The sequence below is a fragment of the Molossus molossus genome, unplaced genomic scaffold, assembly GCF_014108415.1.
Source record: "Molossus molossus isolate mMolMol1 unplaced genomic scaffold, mMolMol1.p scaffold_m16_p_5, whole genome shotgun sequence".
NCBI lineage: Eukaryota > Metazoa > Chordata > Mammalia > Chiroptera > Molossidae > Molossus > Molossus molossus.
This window is the reverse complement of record NW_023425388.1, coordinates 22,933,834-22,949,514: the sequence shown is the minus strand read 5'-3', so window position 1 is coordinate 22,949,514 and position 15,681 is coordinate 22,933,834. Positions and strand designations below refer to the sequence as shown.

Here is a 15,681-nt window from a genome sequence, read left to right as displayed (position 1 = left end):
TTATTCATAACAAACAAGTCTGACCAGTCTTGGTTCTATTGGTTCTCATTCAAGTCCCCCAACCCCAGCATCATCTATAAGAACACACTGTGGAACTGAACTATTAACAAAGCAATCCATAATTCCAAACTCAGTGAACTCTGTGTCCATACCCCCTTCATTCAATTATTGCGTATCCTTAAAATAATATAATATTTACTCACTTTCAATGAATCAAAGCAGGCGATTACTCGTCCATTTTCAACTTGGCAGCTTTTCGAAGGATGTGCAAATTTACATTCCGTGTCTGGCCGTGAGCAAGTCCCCCTTTGGAACTCTCTACATACTTCCAGTGTTAGCCATTTTGTGTCCCGAATTGGTGCGACACTAACAGCCATGTTTAGATTTTACAGGTAGTTAAAATTTTCAGTGAAACCAACAAACCCAACCCCCCCGAAAAAAAAAAAAAAACAACAAAAAAAAACAGCAACTACCAAAAAATAAAATAAAATGCTGAACTGACAAAACTGTAAAATGATGATGAAAATGTCCCCTCCAAAATACTTTTCCCCCACTCCCTGCTTTAAAAGTACATGGGAAATTGTGTTGTCGATATCAAGGAAAAGATCTCCCACTAGAAATTCACAGCATGAAACTGTTAATTCAAAGAGGTTTTGGTTTTTAGAGAAATACTAGGATCTTAAGTAGATGAATGTTTAAAAGTAGGGCCTCGAATCAGCCTTGTGCTCTCAGGAACCCCGTCCCAGTGCCAATTTTGAGCCCAAAATGCAAGCATGAAAACGTGGCAGACCCCTGGACACCGATTTTCCAAGCTGCTTTCAGCAAAGTTGTCTGAAAGGGAATCTCCTCACAGCTGAATTTGCAATGGAGTTTGGTGGTGCAATCGGTATTGATTAGTTTGGCATAGACAGATGCAGCAGTTTAGAGCAAAATCGAGAAAATGATTTTTTTTTTTTCCTCCTTGATTTCCTGGCAGAAGATATCTTAGTTTTTTCAGCAAACTTTTCTTTTAAAACTAAAGCAGCCTAGGGCAATGCCAGATACTTAGAGCTTTTCTCTTGATTATAAGTAGAAATGGGGGTGTCTGGGCTAGAGGTGGAGGGCGGATGTGCTGTCGTCACAGTCTAGCTGGCAGCAAGCAAGGCAAAAGCAGAGACTGCTCTAGAAGCGGTTCCAAGCAGCAGAGACGTCAGGAAAGGCACTTCTTAGTACCAACCTGTAGAAAAAAGAGATAGGTTAAGATTTACTAAGTAGCACTTCACAGATGTCCTACAGTCTCACAACCTTGCCATGTGCTACCAGGCTAAGTCATATTCATGTCAGCCTGCTCTCGCACTCTCTCTTTCACGTGCACGCACACACACACGCACACACTCACAATACTTACAGTGAGGCATATTGCAGCCAGCCATCGTAGATTTATTAAAAAAAGGGGCCGTTTCCCCTTGTGAAGCAATGCATGATAGAGAGATAACCAATCACAGATAGTGTTGCAGCAATATTCTGGGCAGAAAGCCAATAGTGTGGGTTGTCTTATGAAAGGTCGCGCCTGTCAGACGTTCATTACTATGCTATAAGCACAGAAAATGTCCATCAGATGTGACTTATTCCACTGCAAGAGGACGAGCATGTGGGTTTTGAATTTACCCAACATGCAGTTAGTGGACTAAACCATGTTAGTTTCAAAACAGCTTCTAAGACAAGTCCGAGCACTTGAAGATCATGACCGGGGCCGGGGAGAAAAGCAAGGTTTAAAAAATCGCAGCTGACTTCCAAGCTGCTTTCCCTCCGGCTCTGTGCAGGGACTGGCACTGAACAGCCTGCTCCTGCTGTCCTGACACGTGAATAAAAAAGGAAAGGGGTGTTTACAAATGGTACGTTCTCCTGACCTATCCAATTCACTTCCTTCTGAAGCCCAAGTCCTGCCCCTCCACTGAAAGCAGCCTCATACTGTAAAACTATTCCATTCAGCCGGCAGACACTTTGTCAATATATCACAGGCAGGCGAGATATGAACAAAAGCATCCTTTATTCGTACATTTTTTAAGCAGAAGCTGAGGTCATGTGGGGAAAATAAGGAGTGCAGTGTTGTCAGTGTGTCTGGCAAATCTGAAGTCAACCTCGAGGGAGAAAGTGATTCCATTGCAGAAACATTAAATATTAAGTGAGCAATTTGATTTGGGCAGCACGATGCACTTCAGGGGTGCTGGTGAAGCTGGAGGTTGGGGGTGGGGGATCCCCTATTGCCTAATGATCTATTACCTTAGCCATGCAAGACTGCTCCTTATAGCAAGGCATTTTTGCTTTCAGCAACTTACTTTCTCTCTCAGGCAAATGGAAAAACTTTCAGAAAATGCTTAGTAGTTACAGAAACAAAAGTATGCATTTCCCCTTATGAATGTTACCAACAAAATAAACAAGGTTTTAATAACTCTGAAAGTTTCATACTCCAAAGAGGCAATGATACAGTATAATAAATAGTGTTTGATTATACTTCTTCAAGGGCCAAAGATACGGTATCTTTGGCATATGGTACATTTATAATTTGGACATCAGAATATGGACTATAATACAAAATTGTAATTTAATCAGAATATAGAATATGGACATACATTTATATTGGCACGAATACCTAGCAAATTTTTTTAAATTTTATTTTAGGATGAATACTGTCATTTTTAACATTAATTTTTAAAAATCCTACCAGATACTTGACTACAACTCTTAAGAAAAGATTAAAAAGAAACAAGTCATACCAATGCTCAAGAAATAGTTTTGTTTTCAGAAGTTTTTTGGTCCTAATCCCGACTTACATCACAACAAAGCCAAGTCAGTCATAAACGCTAAGAGTCATCCACCTTCCTGAATCTCTGCCTGAGTCAGAATCTCTCAGCTACTTCATGCCTTGAGCATGCACCACACCTGAGTCAACAATCATTTCTGTCCTTCCCTCTAGTCTAGAAATGCCTCACCTGCAACCATTCCCTTCCTGTAAAGCCAGCTAAGAGGTCACTTCCGCCAAGAAGCTTCCAAGATGCCACTTCTCCATCTGCATCCATGTATTAACACTGCCTCCTCTGAACTACAACACTGTACCCGACACAGTGTCTGAGTTCCTTATAGGTCGGATCCACTAGACTACGTGTCCCAACGGCAGAAATAATCTTACTCATCTCAGAAACCCTAGCATAGTGATTAAAAATAGATGGATGTCCATGAATGTGGGTAAATCAAATGATCGATCACTGTATCTGGACTGGAATTATCTCTAGGGCACAAAAATGCACCAACACACCTATGAACACACCCATATAAACATATAAATGAACACGACGCGCGAATACAATCACACACTTGAGCACACACATCCATCACTGAGTCTATGCGTGACCCTCCCACCCAGGTCTCAGGCCCACCCACTGTCCAGGACTTCACACAGCTCCCTCTCACACTCCACACAGCAGCTTTTCCAAAACATCGTCACTCCCCAGTTTGTCCTCCTCCATGCGCCTCTCGCTATTCAGTGGATGATCTTACAGGTCACAAATATTTCATGATCAAATAGTGGCTCTCGGGCATGCACTCTCTCGCCCTCTTGCCACCCACTGCTCAACTTTCCAGTCTTCTCAGTCCCCCAGGAGTGCTCCCTTCCCCTGCCCACAGTTAAGCTTCTACCTTGACTCCCTCCTTCTCAAGACTTCTCTCCCTTTTACTCCCACTATATATGAACTTTCCCTCAGTTCTTTCTTAGCCCTCAAAGGGAGGAAGAAACTCCAGAATGGAGACAGTGGCCCGGCAGGGCAAGGGGACCCTGCTGGCTCTGTGTGCTCCTCTCCCGAAGGCTCTTATTCTGCCACTCGCAGACAAATGTACTTCTGTATTCCTACATGCTCTATTCCTGCTGCTTCCTCTCCCGCTCACTTGGGAATCTGTATCAGTGTGACCTTCACACCTCTTACGTGACCCTCAGCCACAGCCCTCAATGATCCTGTAAAAGCTAAAACCAAAGACTTTACTTGACCTCTAATACCATTTACAACTCCCTCTTTCATTTTGTAAAATTTTATTTTTCAGTTAACAGTTTACATTCAGTATTATTGTGTGTTAGTTTCATGTATATAGCATAATGGTTAGACAATCATATACTTTACAAAGTGGTCCCCCTGATATTGCAAGTGCCTACCTGTACCACCTGGCATTACAGTATTATTGACTATATTCCCTATGCTGTACTGTATATCCCCGTGACTAATCTGTAACTACCAACTTCTACTTCTTAATCTCATCTATCTGATAACTTCCCCTTTCTGGAACCTTTCCCCTGGTCTTGAACTGACACATTCTATCCTGGTTTCTCCCAGGGCTGCACCCGCCCTCGTAGGGAGGAGCGTAAGGAGCTGGGAGTATTCTCGGCACAGGCCAGCTGCTGGGGCTCCTGGGACTGGTTACCTGCTAACCTTTTGCTTGATTTGACACATACTTCCTCATCCCTTCAATTCGGCAAATCCCTTCTCCTTGTTTAAACTGCTATTCAAACACCACCTTCCCCATACGGCTGGCCCAGCTATGGAAAACATTATTTCATCTCAGAATAGTCTCAGTACTTTGTATCTCTTGCTTTTTTTGCTACCCAGATTATAAAATCCCTGACAACAGGGTTTATCACAATGTTTTACCAAGCACCTAGAACATAATAGATTTTCTGTTTATTGATATTAGAGAGAAAGGAAGGGAGAGGGAGAGATAGAAACATCAATGAGAGAGACATCCATTGGCCGCTTCCTGCAGGCCTCCCCTCCCCCCCCCCGGGGGGATCAGGCCCACAACCTGGGCATGTGCCCGGACTTGGAATCGAACCCATGACCTCTTGGTGCATGGGTTGATGCTCAACCATTGAGCCACACCAGCCAGACCATAATAGATTTTTTAAATGTTTGATAAATATTATTCAATCTGATTATAATAAACATCAGCATGATCTTCGGGGTCCATACTGATTTGACTAAATTAACAATATCAGATTATCTTTCTATTTGCTTAAATAAGAATTTCAGGGGAAACTGAAAATCTTCATAACTGAGTATATTTTGGTAAATTAAGATTTTAAGGATCTGGATTAATTCTGCATTCCCAAAACATTATTTCCACTAGTGATGGATTTTTGTTCTACAGAACAATATTGAAACACATGTGGGTAATGTCCAGACTGTGAGAATTCTTGCAAACACATCTGCCCTGGAAATATGTATTGTTTATAAACAGTTATTAAAGGAAATATTGCTACTGAAAAGATATTTATTAGTAGACAAATTGTTTCTAAGGTAAATTTCTGACCTATATTTCAACGTATTAAAATAAACTTCCCTTAATAACAACCAGAAAAATGATTAGGGAATTTAATAGTTTTGCAATGACAATCAAACTGTTTAAAACCTGCCTAACAACAAGCCGTCTATAGATCGAATACCAAACACTCAACTACAGAGCTCCTCACACTATGCGACCTGTTCTACAAACAAGTATATTCTGCCACAAGGACCAAAAACCAATTTCTCCTTGAGTGATATCAGAAATCACATATATTTTTCACTTTTAGATATGAAGGGGAACATAAAGAGGGAAAACAGGAAATGTAAAAATAGAGGAAAGGAAGTCAAAAAGGTTCAAGGATTAAGTTTTTAAAAATTGTGGAAAATTACTGATAATTACTCATAGTAATTGATATATATTAGCATTAAACTGACAGTGGACATCTTCATATAAATATCTACTTAAGGGTTATATACATACTTCAATAGAGAATAAATGGACACTTACAAGGTATGAGACTAAGATTCTATTTTGGAGAAAGAATGTCTTCTTGAAGCAAGGTTAAATTTCTTAGTCACATATATATATGAATCATTTCAGTTCTTCTGAACCAAAATATAGGCAGATTGGTCCCATTACATCCCAGAGTGGTTAGCTAGGAATTTTAGGGACTTTTTTTTCATAGCTTTCAATTTCTGAAATAGGTTACATATTGAGGAAGTTAACTGAGTGATTATTTGAGGGAGCTTTCTTATTTACTAAGACAATTTTAATCAACTGAAAGAGATGTCCAACTTCACCGTATACATTTGGAGAGAACAGGAAGGAGCCCCTTGCCCCAAACTATAACTTCTCACCCCCTTCACCAGCGCCAACAAGTCCATAATTAGTAATGCATTGCTTCAGTAATTTATTTAATACAGTAAGTAAATAGATAGATAATAAATCAGTATGTTTATTTTGGAAAATTAGTAATTTACTAAGTTAGTTCTTGGAACAATTTTGCCCAGGGTCTGTCCCAAATATTAACAGATTTCAGTATACAACCAACTAAGCATTTCTGAAGGCTGTATAGCCATTTCTCTGCTCACTGTGTTACTAAATAAAGTAACAAAGCTGCTATTTATTACATGGGGAAAACTGTAGTCCGGATGAGTCAATGCAGTCTTCAGCAGTATTCAACTCCATGTAACAAAGAGCTGAGGTCAGTGTTTCTCAGCCAGGGGTAAGCACACTACTGGTAGCACCATGGCAATTTTAAGTGATACAGAAACAACTTCATTTTAACAGATGCATCATAATGCTAAAACGACCCATCACGCCTGTGATTACACAGGTAATATAGTTTAGGAAAGAGACTAATGTTAAATAAAAAGAATTTTAAAAATAAGACTAAGTAAAATATTGGCAAAAATCATGGAGATATGCAAATGACTGGTTTTAGAAACACTGCTAAGAAAATAAGATAACTTTCAACCACACATCGTCTGGAAGGGCAGAGCAACTGTCAATGTGGCCTGCTGGTCAACACACTGCAAGGTGTTATGGGTGACAACCTGCTGCCCAGAAAAGAAAGGTGGTGTTTACCAGCTCAGATAAGTAATCGAAGGTCTGTCAAAGCATTCCTTTCAAATTCTAATAGGTTTGATTCCCTAAGCATTAAGTGGTCTCTTATTGGGGGGAAAAGGGGGGAGCAATGGTTAGGTTCCGCACTATCCCCAAAGATCAGAATTACAAAAGCAACTAACCAAACTGCACTCACATTAGAAAATTATTTTTGTCCCTTAAGTATGTATATTTAACACAAAATAAAACATGAAGCCTCTATTCAGACAATGATTAAAAAGTTAACACTGAATTGATTCCTCTATCAGGCAAAACTTTTAAATTTAAAAGGCTTTAAGAACATTAGAAGATACATTTATCACAACAGTTCACTGCACTTTGTATACTAGATCACTAGCTCTGTACCTAAATAAGCTTTAATCTGGTCCCCACTGCAAAGGTATCTTAGAAGCTTTGTCAGCTCACTTTCAAAAGTATTCAATCAGAGGACCTGAACAGAGAAGTGTCTACTTCTCTCAAGAAGGCATACAGATGGCCAACAGATATATGAAAAGATGCTCAAGGGAAACAAAAATCAAAACCACAATGAGACATCTCCTCACACTTGTTAGAATGGCTATTATCAATAAGACAAGTAATAACAGAGGGGATGTGGAGAAAAGGGAACCCTTGTACACTGCTGGTGGGAATATAAATTGGTGGAGCCGCTATAGAAAACAGTACAGAGGCTCCTCAAAAAATTCATAGAGCTATTCTTCACACACACACACACACACACACACACAAAGGAATACTACTTTGCCATAAAAAATGAAATGTTTCCTTTTGCAACAATATGGATGAATCTTGAGAGTATCACGCTACATGAAATAAGTCAGATAGAAAAGGACAAGAATAATAATTTACTCATATGTGAGATACAGAACAAAAAGCAACAAACAAATAAAACAAACCCACAGACACAGACAATGGTATGGTCATTACCAAAGGAGAAAGGGATTAAGGGGATGACGAAGGAGGGGGGAGGGTCAAATGGTGACAAAAGTAGACTAGACTTTGGTAGTGGGGACACAATGCAGTATACAGAGGATATATTAAAAAACTGTATGTTTTTGACCAATGTTACCCCAGTAAATTTAACTTAAAATATATCTATGCAACCTCCTGTTCCTCTCAATACCAGCCCAGACTTGCTAGCCCCTTCCCTGGCTTTATTTTTCTTCGCAGCACTTGTTAGTATTTGGCATAATATTATGTGCACGACAAAACTGTGAACGTTAAATGAAATGCAATATATTGTGATATTGTTATTCCCAAAGCAATGTCATAATTATGGACTTGGATTCTAGCGTCCACTTAAATTAGTTATATTTTATTTGGCACAGTAACGAAGGGCCAAAACCTTTGTCTTATTTTTCAACCTTTCTATCTTCTGAACAAGATCTCCTACCTTCTCTACTGCGATCGGTGGTATCACTGCCTAAAACAGTTATAAATTTGATCTTTACTACTTGAGAAATGGAAGCAAATTCATCTGTGCTTCCCCAATAACCACAGTGCACAGCTCAACAACAAGCGTGAGGCTGATGAGTCAGAGAACTGCGGAACTGTTCCCGGGACCTTGCTGAAACTGGCCGCGTGTGCGCCTCTCTGCCCCCCATCCGCTTTCCTTCCCAGCAGGAATCATTCTCACCACCAATGGTCGTCAAGAGCTCCAAAATTAACCTCAGCTTGGTTTCCATTTGAGCATGATCAACTGAGACAAATTATACAGTCAGCATATGAAGAAATTTTAAAATTCAGGCCAAAATATAAAGCATATCTCTATAATTTTAGTTGCCATACTTTCTAAAAGTTTAGTGTAGCAATAGCCCTCAATAATATCAACTGTATATAAGCTCAAAAGCTTGGCCTTAATAGATAAATCTTGAATTTCCAGATGTCTGATTAAAAACCTAATATAGTAACTTCAATCTAGGAATTTTCACTGGCTTATTTCTACTAAAGAACGCTCAAAATACGTTGCTTAATTATTTAGTCATTATGAGAAATGTATGTAAAAGTCTGGTTATAGTTAAATAAAGAGACCTAAAATAATTATTCTTCAGAATATAATAAATGAAACCATTTGTGAATACAGTATGGTATTACTTGAATGTATCCTAATTAAATGAATGAGTAGACTTCCCATAACACAACATGATGCATAAACATTTTCTCCTTTCCATTTAATCAGTAAAAGTCCCTATAGTTTCACATATGTAGCTCTTATTGCAAAGTTTACAAATACTCAAGCCACAAAGGTGTTACACAGTTTAACATTACAATCTGATGGATATTTTTATTGATTGATATATTTGTTCTTAAACATTACCTTTTTAGCAATTCTCAAACATACTCTTAATAACATATCAATGTGAACTGAATTTATTCTAATAACAAAATGTCAGAATGTCAGTTTACCTTTAACTTTAAAAAAAATTTAAACAAAAGGTCACAAATTCACATATCCTCACATAAAATAAAAATTGTTTTCCCAGACTAACAGTAAATAGAGACTGGTTTTCCCCTGGTTTAAAGGAGAAAGATATGTTACAAAGACATGCGTTGACAACTGTTATTTTCACTTCAAAGTAGCTTACGTATCATTTTGGGAAAGTTCTGCAGATTTAACTAGGTGTGAGATGCTGAAAAACAACAAATTATGCTAATATTATTGCAACAGCTATATAATAACTCTAAGCTTCAGATTGTATTTTGCAGAAGCATAAGATTTCAAAAGGCAGCTCCACAGTTCTTTAAAAGGGTAGTAACAATAAGGCATATTTTGGTTTTGCCTACCTCAATATTTCTTATAAGGCTTAACTTATAAAAAAGAAAAGCACACTGAGAGGCTCTACAAGTCTGAAAACATAAGATTAACTGGATAAAAAGATCACTTGTCTCCATGATAACTAAACTTACGTCTATACATAAATTGTTTACCATACTTGGTGCCATAACTCTGTTTCCTTGACTATCAAACAGACCTAAGAACTGAAATCTCATTGAAAATGCAATGAACAACAATGCAAAACTAGAATCTCTGAGTCATTCATTCACAGTAACTTTGCAAACATATAGGACAAGCAAACAAACAATGCCAAGACATGCAAAATAAAAAACAACCATGGGTGTGACTAAGAGTGTGAAAATAAAGGATCTCACATTAGAAATGTAAAGGCTCATAAGCAAATCAAAATTTCAACCCCACATTGTCTATTTAAATGTTGAGCCTAGCCGTGGCTGGTTTGGCTCAGCGGTTGAAGCGTTGGCCTGCGGACCAGAGTGGCAGGTTTTGTTCCCGCTAGGGGCACACACATACATATATGCATACATGCATAAATACATAAATAAATAAATGTTGAGCCTATTTAAATAAATAAATAAATAAATAAATAAATAAATAAATGTTGAGCCTATTTTCTCCCTCCATACCTAGACTTTCACACCTCCAGTGACCACCTTAATCTGAATTATTTCAAAGTAAAACAATTAACAAATGGCACTCTTAACTAGGGTTTTGCTGCTATATATATATATATATAAATTGAGTAAAGGTATAAATTATAAGCTATTTCTTACATGGAGATACTACTAAATAATAATGGAAGACGGTAAAATACAAGGTCAAATGATGGACAGAAATCTCTAGCAAATAATTTATTGATGCCACATCTTTTTCCTTCCTTTCTTGGTTTTTGTCTGTTTGTTTAGTTTTAGTCATTGCTAAATGAATGTGTTTTCACTGCAATAAATCTAAACTGTACAGAAGGGTTTTTACTGGAAATCCAACTGAATTTCTCCTTCCTCTACTGCCAAATCAGACCCCTCTCATCCCAACAGTAATGAGTATTATTAATATGATGTGTTTAGTCCTTTCTTTATTCACTTACATACTTATCTGCACAGAGTTTATCATTTTACAGAAATGATGGAAACATACTAAGCATATTATTCTGAGGCTTGCTTTCCAAGGTACATGTTAATGACCTTTCTTAGTCCTAGAAATAGATCAACAAAAATACTTTTTAACAACTACATATTACTCCACCAAATGTCCATTTCTTTAATAGTGGTCACTTAAGTTAAGTCAATTTTATTAATTTAAGCAATGTTACAATTGTGTGTACCAAACTATGCTTACATTTGAGTGGTTTGAATAATAGAAATACTTAGAACATATAATATATGCATATATATTAACTTTGAACTAGAACAACAAACTTCTTACCAAAAAAAGGTTTACCAAATGTAGTTCTACCAACAATGAATAACGTGCTTTTTGATATTTGTTAAATCTATGTTAGAGCTTAAAACCACAGTAGCCCTAAATCCAGACTGTAAATTTCTATTGTAGGAATGGGCAAAAGATATATGTCTTTTTTCCGAAAAAATGGAACTAAAGCCTTGCCATTGCATTTTGCAAAATATTTTCAGTTGTTAGTCCTGATATTGCAGCTAATCAATGGAAACATTTGTAAAATCAGTTTTTCAACTCCTGTTCTTTCTAAATAAATCACTTCGTTGCTAAAACAATTACAATATTTATATTTTTTAATTATCTGCCAAAGAACAGGGGTTGAAAGTTTGAATAAATGTTTGGGGTGACAGAGTAACAAAACAAACAATATATAACTTACTATTCTTATTAATAAAAACAAAATGTGCAGTTAACAGTCTTCGGGGCATGCTATATTTGGAAAATCTCTGACAGCACAATATCTTATGATTAAGGGAATGCTTTTTTTACACATTATTTCTACTACTGTCAGAAAGCACCCTGCTCCACTCCCTCCTTTTTTAGATACTAATTGACTAAAGGAAATGGTTTCTGACAACCGCCATAAATAATGCAAGGCTTTATCAAACTAGCTAAGGCACAATAAAACCAGTGGGCCCAAACACACTTTCCCCTGCGGTCACTTCCCCTGGGGCTAGGGCTCCTCTCACAGTCATTTCTGACCCTGGAGTGGAGTGTTCTCCTGAAAGGGCATGTACTTCCAATGAAAATAATCAAGATAGCTAGATACTCTCGTATGCCTGTTAGAAAATAAAATATTCTCCCCTCACTCTGCCCTCCTCAAACAGCTCTTTTGTGATTATTAAAACAGTTCACAGAATAAAGTAGTAGCTGAAACTGGATTTCTTCCCCCCCTCCCCCCACAAAAGACTTAAGGTGCTTGGTTGGCAAAATGTGGGTATTTCCAATGCTTTTATTATCTTTTTGTCAATGTGATTTTAGCATGTTGTCAGAGTATAAATAAAATCCCACGTCTCAGGAGATGAGATCAAAGAGTTTATTCTTAGGATATTGTACTTACCAAAAAAGTAAACATACTGAACACACAATGAACAAAATAACACGGCGGCTTAAGGTTCCCCTCCTTTGCCAAATAGGAAAAAAACAAAACACCTTTCTTGTTTTAACTGTCCATAAGGTTCTGGGCATTCTGGGAAAGCTGTAACACATGACAGAATCCAAAGAGCTGACTGCAGCTTCTAAGGAGACAGTGATTAAAGTTACATGTGTTTCCATCAGTATGGTATGAGCTTAAAAAGCAATGGCCAGCCCTGGCCAGTTTGGCTCAGCGGTTAGAGCATCGGCCTGCGGTCCAGAGAGACCCGGGTTCGGTTCCCGCTAAGGGCACGGACTTCGGTTGCAGTTTGTCCCTGGCCCTGGCTGGGTCATGCGGGTGGCAGCCGCTTCATGTGTCCCTTTCACATCGATGTTTCTCTCTCTCTTTCTCCCCTCTATCTGAACAAAAAATGAAAAAATGTCCTCGGGTAAAGATAAAAAAAAAAAATCAATGGTCAGCTTTCCATAGTAAATCACAATGCATTGGTAGCTGGCTAAAAACACAAAGAGCTGTCAATAGTTTATCAACAGCAACACTTTTTGTTCTGAGATACTAATGCTCCAGAAAGAAGTATAGACTATCTGAATCAGTTGCTGGGAGTGACTGAAAAATATGTATTCCTGGGACCTACCCTAGACCTACTGAGGATAAAGACCAAGAACCTACATTTTAACCAAACTCCCTAGGTTATTCTTAATTTCATTAAATGATGGTGATCATAATACACTAGAGCTAAAATATTACTCCCACCAGCAATTATTTATTGCATTTCTACCCAGTAACTTCCTAAATACCCAATTTCTGCCCTGAAAAGATGGCTGGTTTGAGATTTGGTAACATGCACTTTGATTGTTTTCTATCAACTACACAGAAAAATGACATACCTGCAAAATGTTATCCAGAGTTCTGTTACACTCATCTTTTTAAATATTATTTTAAATCAGGCACCATGCATGCCCCTCCACATCACTCTAAGATACGACTCACCATATCATACTACTCATGGTACCTCAAACCACTTATGTTATAGTCCTGCTCAACAGTTCACTCCAAGGTTGCAGGCAAAATTCATCTTGTTTTTAAAAAGAATCCCCCCAGTATATCTGAAGGCAAACACTGGTTAAATTCAAAGAGTGATCACGAAGCAATCTTAAAACATTCTACTGCCCTAGCCAATGTGGCTCAGTTGGTTAATCACTGTCCTGTGCACCAAAAGGACACCAGTTTGATTACCAGTCAGGGTACACACCCAGGTTGTGGGTTCGATCCCTAATCAGGGTATGTACAGGAGGCAGCCGATCAATGTTTCTCTCTCACATCAATGTTTCTCTCTCCCTCCCCCTTCCTCTAAAATCAATTAAAAGAAAACCTTTCTATTATATTCCTATGGTTTAAATGTCAAATGCACCATTTATATATAAACACACATACAAATGATACTTTAGAGATAGTGATATTTAGTTTCCTTATTTTATATATAATAATTTATCATAGTAAAATTATTTTTCAAAAAGATAAAAATCAATTAAGCAGCTACACAATCACTACAATATGATAAAATCAATTGTTAACAGAATAGATATAATGTGAAATAAGGATTAATGCTTGTATAGGTGTGTAGATACATAAGTATGTTTGTGTGTACGTGTATTACCAACAGAATAAGGAAAAAACCCTAACATAGAAATTAGTCAAATAATGTTCTCATATATAACTAAAACCTAGCTCTTTATTTAAATTCAAATAAAACCTCTGTGTTAAACTTAATAGGGGGGAAAAAAGACTTAAATAATGCTTTAATCTTCTTACAATAAGAACCACTTTATTTTAGATAAAACTGCAAACGACGGTCTTTCATCAAGTAGTAACCCTTGAAGAGATTAACTTTTGAGAAGTTGGCTTGTGCTACATTTCTCTTTAAGTATAAAATCTGCAAGGTGTTCCTCTGGGTCTTCAGCAAAAAGTTTCTACTGGAGCAGCCAAGTAAAAAATTTATTTTCCCCCCAGAACTCATCCATTCTGTGATTGTTCAACACTAGCATATAATATTGTATGTTTGCGATACAATTTCCTTCATCAAAATTTGCCAGTTGTTACAGCTCTAAGCAATGGCTGTATCATCTTACCCATCGTGAACAAGTCAAGTCAGGCTTGTGTAGTTAAGTGACTGACTCACCCAAGGCCCCTAAGGTAATTGGAAGAATTAGGACCCAAAATCAGGTCCTCTGATTCAAATCTGAAATGTAATTCATGACACATGCTAACAATTTAATGCCAAATTTTGTGGAAATGACAACGACTGTAAATGTAATAGAAACCATAAAGCAGAGACGGGGGTGGAGTGGGGGCCAGGATGGCATCACTGCGGTCTGCTCTGAGATGTAAGGGAAGGAGCAAGCCTCGCATGTAGACTCTCCAGGAGACAGACGGTCCCTTTGCAGAGCTGAGAAGTGGACGCTGTTGTCCTTGTATGTCTATGGAGTGTGCACTGGACACTAATAATGTACACTTAGAGAAGTGAAAATTATACACTGCGTCTATCAGCTTCTTCTTAGTCAAGAATGTTAGTCAGTTTTAATCTAGTAATTAATGTAACAGAGGGTTCTCCTTACTCAGTAAGTAATTTAAAGATTAACTGTTGAAGAAGAGGTCTCTGCGCATGATTTAGTGGTGTCCGCCTTCGGAGCGAGAAGAGCCTACCTTTGCTTCGGGGCTTTCCCTAGAGGGCCTCCAGCCGGCTCAGCAGAAACCTACGTGAGTAAAATGGAAGTCTGCTCTAAAGGTATAAAATGTGCCCTGGCCGGTTTGGCTCAGCGGTTAGAGGGTCGGCCTGCGGTCCGGAGAGACCCGGGTTCGGTTCCCGCTAAGGGCATGTACCTCGGTTGCAGTTTGTCCCCGGCCCTGGTCGGTTGTGCAGGAGGCAGCCACTCGATGTGTCCCTTTCACATCGTTTTCTCTCTCTCTCTCTCTCTCTCTCTCTCTCTCTCTCTCTCTCTCATCCTCCCACTCTATCTGAACAAAATAGGGGAAAATGTCCTCTGGTGAGGATAAAATAAAATAAAATATAAAGTAAAAAAAAATAAAAGTATAAAACTGAAGATATGTTCAGCAAGTACACATATAGTAAGGTTGACCTATATCAGCCACTAGATCGGTATTTGAAAAGAAGTAAATGAGACGGAGTAGCTATCTGAAACATTTCTGAGCTATGTAGAGTTCCTTTTTTTGACAGCTGTTAAAACCATAGAAAAGTATATTAGAAAGAAAGCACTGAGGGTTTGAAATGGAATAAATGAAATCTTTCTTTTACATGTGCCAAACCTGTTCTTTTTATACCAGTTACCTATGACACAAGAAACAGTAAATATTAAGTTCCTTTCTAATATAAAAGTCCAAAGTCAAAACA

The 15,681-nt window shown here is 38.0% G+C and overlaps 1 protein-coding gene across 29 annotated transcripts in view; it reads right to left on the bottom strand.

The window, feature by feature from the left end:
- Window positions 1-15,681, bottom strand: part of MBNL1 (muscleblind like splicing regulator 1) — a 193,473-nt gene that overhangs the window by 140,298 nt on the left and 37,494 nt on the right. For 14 of the 29 annotated variants that reach the window (XM_036242619.1, XM_036242634.1, XM_036242642.1 and 11 more), the window contains exon 2: window positions 204-1,216. The exons of 7 other annotated variants lie outside the window; for them this stretch is intronic. In XM_036242619.1, the coding sequence (XP_036098512.1) occupies window positions 204-377 (174 nt within the window). In that variant the 5' untranslated portion in view covers window positions 378-1,216. Of the gene's footprint in view, window positions 1-203; window positions 1,217-1,387; window positions 2,323-15,681 lie in introns of those variants that run through there. 8 more of the 29 variants (XM_036242621.1, XM_036242628.1, XM_036242630.1 and 5 more) reach the window with 8 other exon arrangements.